At 54.7% G+C, this 15,938-nt stretch overlaps 1 protein-coding gene across 3 annotated transcripts in view; it reads right to left on the reverse strand.

Annotated features, from left to right (window-relative positions):
* The window catches only part of ADAM12 (ADAM metallopeptidase domain 12), a 281,165-nt gene that overhangs the window by 99,159 nt on the left and 166,068 nt on the right, over nucleotides 1–15,938 (reverse strand). For all 3 annotated transcript variants that reach the window (XM_075534458.1, XM_075534459.1, XM_075534460.1), the window contains one exon: nucleotides 6,343–6,419. In XM_075534458.1, coding sequence (XP_075390573.1) covers nucleotides 6,343–6,419 — 77 coding nt within the window. The remainder of the gene's footprint in view (nucleotides 1–6,342; nucleotides 6,420–15,938) is intronic.

Consider the following 15,938-nt stretch of genomic DNA (forward strand, 5'->3'; position numbering starts at 1 on the left):
CCTTGACCCCGTAGAGCAGACGTCCTAAATCCATTTCACTAACGAGAACACCACAGAAGAGAGGCCCAAGGTTGTCGTGGCCTTGATATTATAGAAGCCTTCGGGAGTCTATTCAATTCACAGGCACCTGACACACAACGGACCAAAACACTGCCCATCCCTGCCCCAGTGTCACATGCACGGCTCTGCTGTGGCTATTGCCGCCACTCCATCAGGCCGAGGGCCTTCCCCTTTCTCTGGACTCCGCCTCTCTCCTTCCCCAAGCACAATGTCCTTCTCACGGACCCGGCTCTCCTGGTAACTTCTTCAAAGAGCATGAGCTGAAGCTTCACCATTCTAGCTCCTCGGGAAGTTTCTGGCTGCATTTCTTTCAGGACAGATTTCATTTCTGGCAGTCCAGGGTCTGCTTAGCCTCCTTTGTTCTTCCCGACTTACCGTCTAGCTTTCACGTACCCACGAGAGGACTGAAAACACCAGGGCTCGGGACAGACCGGACGCACGTTCATCCTCCAGGCGGCCTCTTGGTGTTTGAGGTCTTGCACACAGGCTTCCCCAGGGCAACTGGCTAAGCAGTGCCTGGTGGCTCCCGGCAATCCTGGGCGCCACGTGCCTTGCATGGTTTTTCTCTGCACACCCACTGTTGTCCCCTGTGTGTGACGCCACGGAGAAGGGACCAGGACTTAAGTATGGAAAACCTAATTTTGGGCAAACACAGGACCTGACTGTCCGGTGCGGGGGCTAGGACTTGAACAGGTCTATTTAAAGGACACAAGGGGTCCTGGTGGTGTCACGGTTGCATGTTTGGTTGCAATCCGCATGGACGGCAGTTCAAAACCACCAGGTGCTCCGCAGGGGAAAGACTGGACCTTCTACTTACAGACGCAGTTCTAGGCTTGGAAACCCACAGGGGGTCGCTATGAATCAGCACTGACTCAATGGCAGTGAGTTTGGCTTTTTGGGATCTAAGGGGAACAGTTTTATAACCAAGCATACTGCTCCGAGGCGGGACAAATTGGTCCTTGAGCCCCCTGCGGAGACAGATGAGCTGGGACAGGACTCATTCCTGGCTTCGTCGCAATGGACGTGGAGCGGACTCAGAGTCAGAATGAAGTCCTCTGCGGAACTCCATCCGTATGACCCTTTAACCCATGGCACACAGTCATTTCCTCCGGGAAAGGGCTGTGTCTGTAATCTGGCCCCCACCGCATGCCCTTCCCCACGTGTCTTGTGCGCCGCTCTCTCCTCTTACCTTCCCCTTCAGACTTCAGATGAGGAAGGAGGACTTTTTGGCTCCCCACTGCTCTCTCCCAGGCCAGACCGCCCCTTGCACCTCCTGGACTTGTTGCAGGATGTTCCTTGTCTACTCTCCGCGGCAGACGCGTCACCCCATCCACGTGCCTCCAAGGGCTTGTGGGCCTTGGTCCACATGCCTGGATCTTGGTGTGTTTGGGGAGTTCACCATGGAGACCATCCTTTTCAATCCCGAAGTGCTTCTCCACGTCCCCAACGTGGGTGCTAGGAGCCGAGCCTGCCTCCCCCAAGCTCCTGGATCCCCAGCCTCGGGTGAGTCTCCCACCCATGGGGGCTGGGTCCCAGGCCGCAGGTCCTGGGCTCTCTGCTCGCGGGATCAGGAAGCTGACAGCATAACTCCAAGTGTGTGTGGAGGCGCCCCACAGGATCCGGGGAGCCAAAGCCCCTAGAAGTAGCCCAGCAGGGAGCGGCCCGGTGGTCTTGGTGGTTGACACCTGATTCCGCGTGATGGTCTAGGTCTGCGTCCTGGCACACCCTGTGGCCACGGGGTCAGGCAGGACCCTTCCCGGTAGAAGGACCCTCAGGCTTGGTACAGCAGGGCAGGGGGCCTAGGGGAGGACCTCCACCAAATGGACTGGCACCACGGCGGCTCCCAGCATAGCAACAACAGTGACGGTGGCACAGGGCTGGAAGGGGGTCTGTTCTCATGTACAGGGGTCTCTGAGTCAGAACTGTCTCAAGGCACCTGACCACACACACACACACGGGCTGTGTCTATGGGCTCGGCGGACTGGAGGCTTTGACAGTGACAGGTTGCAGTGTTGGCTTCAGGTGGCTGACCCTGCCAAGCAAGGAGGGGCTGGGAAAGGCCTGGCAGCATGTCCTGAGCAGGGTGAAGGCAGGGCAGGCTGGAGGAAGGATGGGGACGTGTGAAATGTGGGTCCCAGCAAAGGCAGAGCGAGCAGATTTGACTGTTAACTCGGGAAGATGCTCCCCAATAACTGGCTCTGATTTTTGGTTTTGCTCATTAATGAATGATAAAGGGCTCTGTTTATTGTGAGGAGAAGCATGAGGTACACCTGGGAGATGCTCTGGTAGTAGAGGTGAGGTGGTGGAGGTGGTGGTGGTGGAGGAGCTGGAGGAAGAGGAGGTAGAGGAGCAGGAGGTGATGGAGGTGGAGGTGCAGGAGGTGATGGAGGTGGAGGAAGTGGTGGTGGTGGTGGTGGTGGTGGTGGTGGAGGGGGTAGAGAGGGTGGAGGTGGAGGTCGCTGCCACCAACCTTGCTGTGATTCACAGCCACCCCACGTGCAACCACAGAATGAAACCTGGCCCCCACGCCAGCTGCACGGCTACTGTGTGTGTGGTCCCTTGTTGCAAGTGTGGTGTCTCGACTGCCTTTCTATCATGGGGACTTACCTCCCACATGTCATCGGACAGCACCCAGTTGGGATCCGAGAGTTTCCCTGGTGTGTTTTCAGAAGGCCATGCCCAGTCCTTCCACCTGATCTGTCAGTCTGGAAGCTCTGCTGGCACTTTGTCCACCAGGGGACACACAGGTGCCAGAGCATGTGGTACACACACATATGTGGGGGCACTTTCCTCTCCACCTTCCAAGAACTTGACATTGTCTACAGAGATTTCTGCGTCACGTAACTACTATGGGCTGCCTCTGTCTAGCCTGCTCTCAGTGGTGGTGCTACAAGGCGGGTGTGTGTGTGTGTGTGTGTGTGTGTGTGTGTGTGTGTGTTTCTGTCAAGGGCCCTTGGGATATTTCTAACATCATCTGAGGGCCATGCTGGTCAGACATTGAATTCACTGGCCCCACGTGTGACGGCTGGCACTGCTTCTGTGTGTGTGTGAAACCAGCTGGGATGGATGATTTTGCAGGCCCTCTCTGGCCTGCCACAGGTGCCCAGGTGAGCTAGCAGTTCTGTCGGGGCTACGATCTTCACGGTAGGTAGTTTTAAACCAACAGCAGCTCTGGGGAAGACAGACGGCACTTTGCACTCCCGTCAACACGTATGGTCTCAGAAACCCACAGGGGTCGCTATGAGTCAGCACTGACTCGATGGCAGTGAATTTGGTTTGGTTCGTCTGGCCTGTGGGCTGCATGTTGCCCACCTGCTGGGGAAGGAGGTCCATTTATCTCCTGGCATTCCCAGGACCTGCTTTCCCTTTGCCTGGCAAAGAGTTCCCTCTTTCTGGAACGACTGATCAACTGGAAAGAAGCAAGTTCAAAGAACAAGATAGGTCTACTCGCTTACCAATTTAGCTGGATTTAAAATTTAATAGCCTCCTGCTGCTGCATCCATGCCGACTCGCAGTTACCCAACAGGGCACAGAGCTGTGCGACAGGGTTTCCACGGCCGTGCATCTTTCTGGAAGCAGACTGTGAGGTCTTCCCCCCGGGGGAGCAGCTGGTCAGTTTAATGTGCTGACCTTCTGTTTAGCAGCTGAGCGCCTAGCCACTGTGCCACAGGCCCCAAACCCACGCCACTGAGTCGACGCTCACGCAGGGCTACCCAACCTCCCGGAGCGGAATTGCTCCTTGAGCTTCTAAGATTGCCCCTTTCTCCAGGGGCAGACAGCCTCATCTTCCCCCCACGGAGAGACTGCTGGGCCGCATCACGGGCTCTTTAGTGAGCCGCGCTGTGCATGGCCCATTGCACCCCCACCCCTCAAGTTCAAGAGCAGCTACAGAAGGGGATGTGAGTGCTTTCCTATCATCGATGATTGACTCTAAGAGTCTTAGAGTCTGCTTCAACAAGTTTTACAGCAAGTTAATTAAAATAAAGTTTAAAAACCAACCTCAATTTAGTCAAGATATGGGAGATGCTTTTCACTTAGAATAGTGATAAACAAGAGTAAAAGGTATGTATGAAAATCATGAAGATGGGTAGGACTGTACTGAAATTGTGTGCAAATAATGTTACGCAGCGTAAGTCTCAAAGCACGCACACCAATGCCCTTGTACCCTACACACTGCTGTGTCAGAGTTGGTCAGGAACATACTCTGGCATGTTGACAGAAGCACTTTTTAAAGAGTAGTATACACATGCAAGAGGAGCCCTGGTGGTGTAGTGGTGATGCGTTGGGCTGCTAACCACAAGGCCAGCAGTTCAAAACCACCAGCTCTTCTGCAAGAGGAAATGAGGCTTCCTCCTCCCACAGAGATTCCATCTTGGAAACCCACGGGGACAGTTCTACCTGCCCTGGCAGGCCACCATGAGTTGGATGGGGTTCCATGGCAGTGAGTGACATGTATGCCCAAACATGTGTGAGGTACATGTGCATGCTGTGTGATGTGAGTGACGTTTTGTGTGTGGCATGTGTGATTTCCATGTGTTGTGTGTGAATGCTGCGTGAGGCATGCATTTTTGTGGGTGTGATTCATGAGATATGTATGTTCTCAGTGTGTGAAAGTATATACTACGTGTGGCTGGTATATATTGTGTATGTTGTGTGTGAGCTATATATGCATGCAGTATGACTTTTATGGGTTTGGTGCATGCACTATATGCAACATGTATGCCTTTGTGATTAGGACCTATTATAGATGTAAGATGTATGTGGTACGATGTTTTCTTTTGATGTGTGTGATATGTGTAACATGTATTTTGTGGTGTAATTTGCATGTGGCGTGTGTGGTGTATTTGGCATGTATGTGTTAGATGGAGCATGTGTGATGTTTGTGGTATCTGATGTGTGTGGTGTGCATGACACATCTGTCATAAGTGTACAGATCATGGAATCTGTACATGTGCTGAGTATTAATATGTGGTACTTCCTGATGTGTGTGAGACACGTCTGTCATGAGCATGTGGAACATGTGATCTGTACGTGTGCTATGTATTAATATGTGGTGCTTCCTGATGTGTGTGAGACATGTCTTCATGTGCTGTGGGTTCGGGGGCGGTGTTTTCTGGTGTGTGTCACACATCTGTCCCGTGTGGGGGGGCCATGTAGTTCCTGTGTGCAGGACACGTGAGGAGGAGCTCTTTCTCACAATTCTACACAAACCCACAGGCGCTCACAGTTGTGCTGACACATGAAACAGGACCCTGTGTTATTGACTCACGCAGGCTCCCCACCCGCCTGCCCACCCGGGAGCCCCCTCTCCCGCTCCCACAGAACCACACTCCGGTGCCATAGGCCAACGCCAGACGGGCTTGGACAAAACCCACTGCTGGTTCACAAACCTGGTCAGCCCAGTCAAATGCTGAGGTAGCTGGAACTCAGTCAAGCAAACCCGCTTTGCTGGATCTCACCCAGAGGGGGCTGCCGGGGACCTACTGCCTCTGCGAGGGAGTGGCTATGAGGCGGCTCAACTCAAACTTGGCATCTGTTAGCTCCCTCCTCCTCCTTGGTCTCCTCTTCAGTGGAAGGAAGGCCTTTACAATGAGAGCTCTGTGAGCATGGAGCTTACACGGTCATGCTGATTGCCCTGCCTCTTAACACTGGGAAGTATTAAACATCAGGGTCACATACACAGAAGAGAATTCCCCCATCTTGGGGAGAGTTGCCTGCAGCCTGAACGCAAAGGCGGCTTAGCAGGGAGGCTGTCTCCAGGCTGCCCACGAGGAGGTGCCCCTGGACCGTGAGACCCTTCCCACGGGCTCTCGGGGCCTCAGGAAACACCTGCGACCAAGCCTGTTGCCCGTGATGTGATTCGTGGCTGGCAGAGGGGAACTACTCCCCCAGGCTTCCACGGCTGCTCCTTCAGACAGGAACCCTGGTGGCACAGTGGGTGAAGCACTGCCCTGCTATCTGAAAGGTCGCTGGTTTGAAGGTTGCTGCTACCTGAAAGTTTGCTGGTTGGGAGCTTTGCGTTAGAAAGGTGAGGCCGTCTGTTGGCACAAAGCCTGGCTGCCTTGGACGCCCGAAGGAGAAATTCTAGCCCGTCCCGGAGGAGCACTGTGTGTTGGCGTGACAGCATGGGGGTTGTTCGTTTGATGTCACGGAAGCCGGTGGCTGGCTGGATATCCTCCCATGGGCTGCTGGGCGGGTCAGGATCCCAACCGTAGTGGAGCACCCCCCGCTGGCACCACATTTCCTTGCCATTTTATCAGGAGTAGGAAACAAAGAGCTTACCTGAGACCGGAACAAGTGCTGAGGCTGACCGCTGACCCGGGGTGACCGAGCACGTGTCCGTGGTAATAGCAGTGAGCCTGCGAGGAAGGAGGAAGCAGGTGAGGGGACAATGGCTGATTTGTACAAGGAGCGACGGTCTTTTCAGCGGCCTCGTGTGCACCGACGATGGAAGACGGAAGAAGAAGCGGTGCATCTGCGTGAGGGTGCTGTCGAGGAGGACTCCGAGCACCGGGGACTGCCGAAAGAACACACAGACCTGCTCTGGACGCAGTGCAGCCCGAGTGCTGCTCAGAAGCCGGGGATGGAGAGGCTGGCTCACAGACTGTGCGCCTGTGGTCAGGGGAGACCAGTCCCTGGGGAAGGACTGCACGCGGGCAGTGACAGAGAGGAAGGCCTTCGACAAGATGCATGGACATGGTGGCCACCCCAATGGGGTCAGGCACGCCAACATCTGTGAAACCACGCGGCCCAGTCAGCGTTCATTCCACCGTATGTTCGGTCCCAAAGAGGAGGCTCCGACCGGGCAGCACCTATCACCACCACCCAGGGCCTGCCCTCACGACTGCTCCCTCTGGGCTGTCGTGTGAGAGAGACTGACCCAGTGTTCGTGACCTTTGACGCCAAGCCCATCATGACCCAGTGTGGGACTGTACCACTCGATTATTTACGAAGCACCACCTGGGCAGCGGACGCTCCCAGTGCCACCTTGGACTTGCCCACAGCCTTCCTGAGAGCCCGCTCACATTATATCTGCCCTGAACTTGCACCACGAACCCGAGCACATGCCCTTCCTCCCCTCTAAGGAGATGGGGAGCTGGACGGGGTCTTTAAGGGTACTGTGAGAGGTAAAGAGAGCCAGACTGACCTCTTTGGCTTATGCGAGAGGGACCAAAGCAGATGATGGGAAGGGGACAAGAAGAGACGTCAGTCTCAGCAGCTAGGAAGTAAGGGGCTTCTAAGTGCAGTCTGAGGTCCTTGGGTGACAGGCCTGCTCAGCTCTGAGAATGCAGCTGTTTGCAAAAAGGCACCACAGTGAGGCAGCGTCCCAGTGCAGACAGTGGTGATGTCCAGGAGCAAGGTTGGTTCTATTCTTGCTGAGTAAGGGTGGGGGTGTAAACCTGTGGGCAGGCTGACTAGCCGGGCACGCCCGGTACAGTCTAGGCAGCTCTATTCTCGGATCCTGTGCGTGCCAGCAAGACTGGGGTCCTGGCAGACTAAGGTGGTGCCTTCCAGGCGAGCCCTTGAGTTTCCAACTGTGCCCACATGCCAGCCTCAGCACACAGCTCCTGCACCCAGGACAAGAGCCGTCGGCCTCTCCCAGAGCTGGGCTTGGGTGTCCAGTTGTTGAGACACCAGCACCACCTTGACTTTGCTGAGGAGGAGGGGCCAGCTGGGACTGAGTGGCCAAGTCCATCAGCCATTGCCATGAGAGGGGGCTGGACACGTCCTCTCTCTGGCCGTTTCGAGGGCACAGCTCTGGGACTCATCTGGGAGAAAAGAGGAAGAGTAGACAGCACCTTCTGGGCACAGCTGTGATTCTGTGCATCTTGTTGGTCTTTGGGGGAGCCCTGGTGGCATAAGGGTTATGTGTTGGGCTATCATCTCCAAGGTCAACAGTTCAAAACCACCAGCCGATCATGGGAGAAAGATGGGGCTTTCTCCTCCAGTCAAGAGTTAGTCTCAGAAACCCACAGGGGGCTGTGCTGCCGGCACTGACTCGATGGCAGTGAGTTCGGTTTCTGGTTGACTGATCTTTGGCCTCCGGTGTGGCCCTGCATGTGAAGATGCTGCCTGCTGTATGACCAGTCAGAGTGCACTGACCACCAGCATCCTGCCCCCCAGCATTGTTGTGGCCGATTCTTTTGAAAAGTCCATCCAGGCCTTTCTTCTGCGGCGCCCCACCCTCTACCTTTCCGTGAACTGTGGGTGCATCTTCCAGGGGCTCTTGCTTGGCCCAGAAAGTTTCTTTTAACTTTGCCCACGAGGTCCTTTGTGGTGAAAAACAGAAACCACCACCACCAAACAAACTACTAATTTTCACAAAGCCAAACGCTCCCCCTTCCTCCTGTACACTTTGTGTGTTACCGAAGGCAGCTTTCTTCTAGGATCTACATCTGTTCTTTATTTCCTCCTCGTACTTACGCCTCGCTCCTTAATCTATCTGGAATTTATTTCTGGGGGTGGGCGGGCGTTGGGGGTGCAGAGGCTGGAATCTCGCTCCCCCCACCTTCCTTTCCCAGAGCTGGGCTTGCTGGGCCCTACCTGGTGTCCCTTTCTCATGGTTGACAGGACACCCAGGTATGTAACTCCCTTTTTGCTCTGGGGGCCGTCTCCCCGAGACACAGCATTCACGCCTGTGCCAATGAGACACTGCGTCGGCTTGTGTGCTCGGTGCTGCACAGCGCCCGGATCAGAGCAAGGCCTCTTTTTGCTGAGAGCAGAGTTCACGAAATGCTGGAAGATGCCGTGGTCTCTAGCAGAGCCGCAGTCTTTTGCAACCATGGGCGCATTTTCACCCGCCCCTCAAAGAAGACTTGGCGGCCTTAGCAGTCACTTCCCATCTCCCCGAGGGAGCCCTGGTGGAGGAGTGGGGGCACGCTGGGCTGCTAAGTGCAAGGTCAGCGGTTTGTAACTACCAGCCACCGTTCCCGCCATGTGTCAGCATCAGCTCGATGGCAGTGGCTTTGGTTTTGAAGGCCAAGTTTGGGAACCCAGTTCTGCATGCTCACCACGCTCGCAGGCCTCTCCTTCCGATGGGGCTCACTGTGCGCGACCTCACGGTCTCGGAATTCATCCCCCGGAGGCCGCACTGGAGATGCACCGCGCATCTTTCCACTGGCGGGCACTGTACAAACAGCCATTTCAATCTCTTGGCCATTGTAGAATGGGCGTGCTTATCTTTGGGTTATCAGGATTCCTTGTATTGTCTGGATATTTAAAAACCTTGATATGATATGACTTGCAAACATGTTATTCCATCCTGCGAATTCTTTCTTTTCTTTGTTTGTTCAATAGACAGTTTTAAAGAAATAGTCTAAACATACATTCTATCGGTAACCCGTTGTGCCTTCAGATGTTGACTTTGTCCAAAGGACATGTCGTCCTCTGGAATCCCACACAACTCTCCTATTGATGATCTCCATTTACACATGAAGGCCGAGGAGAAGCGATGGCAATGTGCTACTGCCAGGTGCCAGAGTTGGTTCTGACTTACCGTGGCCAAGGTAACAGAAGGCGATCAGCCGGCCCTGTAGCCTTTTCTGGGCTATAATCTCCACGAACTCACAGCGACCCTCCAAGACAGAGTAGAGCAGCCCCTGGGATGTCCAAGGTGATAGTTCAAGTTTCTCCTGTAGCTCGGCTGGTGGCCTTGAATTGGTGACTTGGTCATTAGCAGCCCCAAGCAGAGCCCACTACACCCGCGCGGCTCAGTAGTGATCCCATGGCAGTCAGTTTGTTTCCTTTCAGGCTTCATCCACATTACAGGATCCCCCCTCCCTGTTTTAGGGGTATAGAGTGTAGCCAGAGACACAAAAACAGGGCACATTAAAAATGTGAAAGATACAACAGTGACAATGATCTTAATTAGTGACCTCTAAGACTTCCAAACTGGTTTAGTCTCTACCTCAATTTACTTTTTTAATCAATGATGTATCAAACATACTTTCAAATTAAATACCCGGAAACACAAGCTCATTAAAGCATGCGCCGAGAAAGAACAAATGAGGATAAAATGAATTGCCAGCTCAGCAACTTGGCTGAAGCAAGGCTTCCCAGAGGGGCCAAGAAAGGAGTCTGCCTGTCGATAAGCCGCTGGTCACCGAGAGCCGCCCACCTCTTGTAATCAGGACCAGCTCTGAAAACCGGGTGCAACTTCTCTGCAGATATTGGCCTAACAAGCTCACTGCTCACCCCAGACAGCGATGGAGCTCACAGACCAGGGGACGCCATTCCCAGACCCCATCATCCAGACTCGCAGGACAAGGCATGGTTTTGTGACATTCGCCATCCCGCCCTCTACCACCTGGTCGATCCTGATTCACAAAATGCTGAGACAAATGGCTATTTTGTTTTTCTAACCCAGGGACTATCCTGCACACAGTGGAGGTGCCATGCTCACCTGGGCGGCCAGCTGGTGAGCATGCATGGCTGTTCACTAAAGGCTAGGTGCTAGGGCCCACCCAGAGGGCCTGGCAAGAACACGCTGGCAATCGACTTGGGGAGGAACCGGCCTTGGAAGGCACGGGAGCTGAGCGGACAGTTTGTCTCTGACACACATGGTTGCCATGGGTGGTGCTGTTGGTTTGATGGCAACTGTGATCCCTGGGGGTGGATGGAGGTGGCCCTCTTTGGTGGTGGAAGGAGGAGGGGTGGGCCATGATGCCACCTCTGGAAGGCCCCCCGGGTGAGTGCGGTCCCTGCATCTGAGGTCAAGCTGCCTCCACACACCTACGTCAGGAGACAGAAGCCACCAAGGCCATGTGACTTTGCACACACGGGGGTTCTGTGGTTTGGAATTAGCCACAGCGGTGACAGACTTGGCTGACAGCCACCATGCTCAAGGATGGTCCTGTGCAGCGGACAGTGGCCCTGTCTGCACAGCCAGCTGCTACCAAGTGACCCCATGTGTGACAGGGCAGGACTGCCCTCCATAAGGCTCTCAATGCCTGAGTCTTCAGAGACTGGTCAACTCCGGGGGCTTTCTCCCGAGGAGCCTCTGGTTGAACTCGAGCCTCCAACCCCGAAAGCAGCAGCTGAGTGTGTGAACCATTTACGTTAACTCAGATGGCACCCCGTTTCCTTCTTCTGATAGCCCCAAGAGTTTCAAAACGCATCCCAAACAATGGCTTAGCCATTTTTAATATGTGCACATCTCGAAAGACCCAGCTGCACTCGCCAACCTTTCCCCCGGTTATCTCTGCTCGGCTCAGTCTGCTGACCCAGCACTCTACTCCTGTCATGACTGTAGCGGCCCAGGAAGCCACGGGCCCGTCTACTCCGTTGTGTAGGATCACCGTGAGTTGGAATACACTGACAGTGAGCAAGGCTTTGGTTTTGTGGTAAGGCTGGCTTGCCACCCAGGTGCTCAAGCCCCAGAAGGGTGGGGGTCGGAGGGTGTTGAAGGACCAAGGAGCCGGGGCTGGCTACTGCAGACACAGCCCTAGAGCTCAGGCCACAGCCGGGGGGGGGGGCGTGGGGGCTCTGCTGGGGACGACTCTACTCAAGGCTCTCTCCTCCCTCCTCGCACCACAGGGCCCCCTCGTCTGTTTCAAGTCATCCGGTGACTTACCCTGAGCACAGGCGTATGTGAGCACTGGGACCCCCATAAACAACTCTTCCAGGGGTCCTTCTAGCTTCCCTCAGTGGTGTCTTTGGGGATGAAAAAGCATCGGTCTCTAATGCACTGTCCCCCACGAGCCCTCTAAAAGTGGCAATAACTCACCGCCCTGTAGTCGATGCAGACTCTCAGCGACCCTGGAGCACAGGGTTGAACTGCCCCTGTGAGTTTCCGAGACTGTTACTCTGTACGGAAGTAGAAAGCCCTGTCTTTCTCCCATAGAACTGCTGGTGGTTCTGAACTACTGACTTTGCAGGTAGCAGCAAGATGCCACTCTAGCACAATCTCCCCATGAGCTGTGGCACCAGAACAGGGTACAGCCTCCTGTGCCACCCTGCCTGGAGAGTCGGGGCATGCAGTCCCAGAATCCAAGCCAGCCACCACGCCACTCAGGATAGATGGCTGACCCCGCAGAGAGATTCAAAACTGACCGGGGCCCTGGCAGCGCTCCAGCCTCACGGCAGCCCTGGGTTGATGCCTCACCATAACTTTATGAAAATGCTTTGTGTGAGGACTCAGGAATGAGGAGATGAGTCAGCACATCTCTCTGCCTTCCACCCAATGCCAACAAAAACAGCCTGAATGCTGACTCTGTCACCTCCCCGTGGGAGACAGCCCGCTGGCGAGGGGGGCGGTGAACCAGGTTCTCCATCCTCACCCTGACACTGTAGCCTGGTAGGCACCTCCCACGGGCACTCTGCGACCATCACCGCTCTAATGGGAGCCTAAGATGCAGGGGCTGCCTGTGGGGTCTCTGTCCGTCCAGCATAACCCAGTGAGGACAGACTCAGAGAGCCGGGTGACGGTCCACAGAAAGTAGTGTCGGGTTGATTTGTACCCAGAGGGGCCTTTGAGTATCTTCTGTAGGAGCCCTAGTGGTGTCACTGCTTAAGCAAGCAGCCACAGCTCACACCCTGCAGCCTCTCCCTGGGAGAAGGACCAGGCTGTCTGCCCCCGTCAAGGGTTGGATGAAGGGTACACTATTTGGAGGGGGATGGGGGGGTCTGACTTGGGTTTAAACCATTGAAACCAAAGTTGATGATCTAAAATGTAAGCCCCACCTCATTCACAATCAAAAATCGCTATTAATGAAAGATTTGCAGGCCTACTCTGCCCCGTCAGGCTGCCAGGAGCCAGTTGGCTCTGTGGCACTAGGTCCCTTGGTCTGGGCATGTTCTGCTACTGCACACAGTTTGGTTCTGGACAGAAGCAAACCTTCCCACTCATTTCCTTCTTTCCTCCTGCTTCTTGCCAGTGGAGGCCCAAGGACCAGTCGAGGGGAAGCTGGGTCTGCGGGAAACCAGGGCTAGAGCAATGATTCTAGGGTACCGTGAGGGGTGTGGGGGAGGGCAAGGCTGGTGCCACTCTGACGGAGGGCAGATGGCAAGATAGGCCTCTTTGCTCGTCCGGTGCAGGCATCTGACCCCTGCCTCACCCCGATGGACTGGGGCCAGTGGGGACCAGAGCATGTCTTCCCTCACCCCTCTCTTCTGGAAAGTTACTTTCATGGGAGGATAGGAAGACGAGGGAGGGGGGGATGACCTTGACATCTGTCCTTCCAGGGAGTAACCTCAGGATGAAATGAGAAGAAAAAAAGCAACCCTCCCCCTCCCGCCCAGCATCAATCACAGGACCACTACAAAATACCACGTCTGGAGCCCCATGGAGGTAAGGACCCTTCCTGTCCCCCTTCAGGGGCCTGGACTTGGAGGCGACAGTTTTCTTGCCCCCATGGCCTTCATGTCTATCGTAAGTAGCTCAGTAAGAGCCGGGGGGCTGGGGTGGGGGAGTGATTTGGAAAAGGCCAGCGGTAGCAGCAGCTGTGCCTTTTCACAGGCATATACCACTTTACTGGGCTTTGTGCGCGGAGTCATTACAAACAGGAAGTGGACGGCCACTCCGTAGCCAGCAAGCCTACTGGCACCATGTCTTCCAGTGGCAATGGCCTGACTTGGGCTCTGGGTCCCAGTTGGGTTCACACTTTCTCAGAATGCTGCTGGCACACTGAAAAGACCAGAACCAACACCCACGGTCAATGGGACCCATCACAACTCTTAGGGACCCTGGAGGGCAGAGAACAACTCTTTCTGGGAGCAGACAGCCTCATCTTTCCTACATGGAGTGGGCTGGTGGGACTGAGCCAGCAACTTTGGGGATTATGGCCTCAAGCATAGTCCTAACTCATCCATGCACAGGGAAGCGGAGGTGCTACATGAAGCTCACTCTATGGAGCCAGTGTCTCTGCTGCGGTGGTCTGGGACCAAGGCAACCGCTCCATCACTGCTGGTTTTGCAGCGTGGGTATGATTCTGGGGGAAAGTTAGATGGTTGTTGTTTTTCCCTAAATCCTATGCAGGCCATCCGTTTTTATGTTAACAAGCAGAGTCAGCCTGCTTCCATATGGTGACTGCAACCACGGGCCTATAATAAGCCGGCTCATTTTCACATGTCAACTCGCTTCTCGTCCTGATTTCTGATGGCTGGATGTCTTGCTTTTAGTCTCTATTTGCAGTCATACACCTGTTTTTCTCTTCTCAGAATGGTTACAGCACTTAAAATTTGCATGACACCTCCCTTACTTATCAAAATCCTGAGCTACACAATACATCTATTATTCTCTAGTTTAATTTTCTTAAAATTAGTAAAGCTATTCACCCGTCCGGTTTGCTGTTGCCCAAATTTAGTCCTCGTGAGGTGTCGTTAGTATTTGAAAGAGCGACTTCCGATGATTCCGGGTGCCACTGTCTTCTTTCCAGGGTCCCTTTTCCCCTGTGTGCAGACACCTTCCTACTAAGCGACCCGTCGCCAGGATCTCTGGGGGGTAGGTTCTGGGTCTTTGAATGACAATGTCTATTCCCTATCACTGGGATACAGAGTTGAAGTTGACAACTCCCCTCGCGTGCTGAAGGTTCTACTCCATAGCTGCTGCTGAGAAGTGGGCTGTCGGCGTGGCTGCCGTGGTTTGGCCACACCGCCCACGGCTTTCCGGTGGCCGTACGCTTTTCACCGCAGGAGTTCTGCAGCGGCATCTTACGTCACCCTGGACTAGCTTCCTCTTTGTTCCTCCTGCCTGGGACGTGGTGCGGCTTCTTGAAGATTCATGCAGGTTCAATCCAGGGCAATTCCTCCACGTGCTCTGTCTGAGCACAGCCCCCTTAAACTCCCTCCCGTCCTCTGCTCATTATGGCAATTCTGAGTAGGCTCATATGACACAGCAGCACTTAATCTCTTGGACACACTACCATGCGCCCCCCGCTTTTCAGACCACCTATGTTCTCTCATTTCCCTGGCCCACCCACACGCCTCTCCAGAGGGCTCGGAGTTTAGACTCATCTGCAATGTTCGTTGTGATTCCATTTTTCTTTTCGACAGAGAGGCAACTCACGTCATCCAGGCTGTAGAAATCTCTCTACATTGGAGGTTGGTCTTCAGCCCAAGACCCAGGGATCCCACGGATTGAGGACTCATTTCCAGGTTAATAATCTTAACTAGGCCCTCCATTTCTGAGCTGCTAACCAACACGCGGACACTCACGTGCCTGGAGTTTCCATCTCTCTCTTGTGAACTCTCTGCCCCATCGGCCGTGTGACATCAACATTCGCTCGTGTCCCTTCTCTGTCCCCACGAGTAGGGTTCATCCCTTTTCAGAGGAAGTGGGCCCTTCTGGGGGTCCCCCTTGGGAGATTCTGAACAGTAAGAGCCGGATCCTCTTGTTCCACCACGGCCCGGGCTCACCGGGCCCCTCCTCCAGGTGCCGAGTCAGCCCTGAGGGTCCTAGGTCCCCAATTCCCGAGTCCACCACCGTGGGTTTGCATCTCCCGCCGTCGCTCCTCTTGGGCTTTTCTCTCCGCTTGGCCGGGCGTCCACAGACAGCCTTACATGTTTGTATGATTCTTACACTTTATCCAAGATCTTCACCTTCCTCTGCACTAGGAGCGCTGCACCAACCTCTCCCTCTGCGCCTCCGGAAGTGGAAGAAGGCCTTTGTGCCAAGGGTCAGTCACGTGGCAGACAGCACTGCTGGCAGTCACTGCGACTTGATGGCGCTGTCCCGCTGAAGTCTCACCCCCTCCTCTATGTGCACTCTTTCAAAGCCGAGACTGATCACACCCTTCTCAGTGGCCCCTGAGGGTGGGAGCAGCGGGCCTGCCTTGGTCTCTTTGAACCGCATACTCGCAGAGGAAGCGCAGTGCAAGTTTGCTCAGTGAGTAAGCAGAACGAGGACGGTGTCCAGGTGCCAGGTGGTCTTCAATGCAAGA

This window comes from Tenrec ecaudatus, chromosome 16 (genome assembly GCF_050624435.1).
Source record: "Tenrec ecaudatus isolate mTenEca1 chromosome 16, mTenEca1.hap1, whole genome shotgun sequence".
NCBI classification, from domain to species: Eukaryota; Metazoa; Chordata; class Mammalia; order Afrosoricida; family Tenrecidae; genus Tenrec; species Tenrec ecaudatus.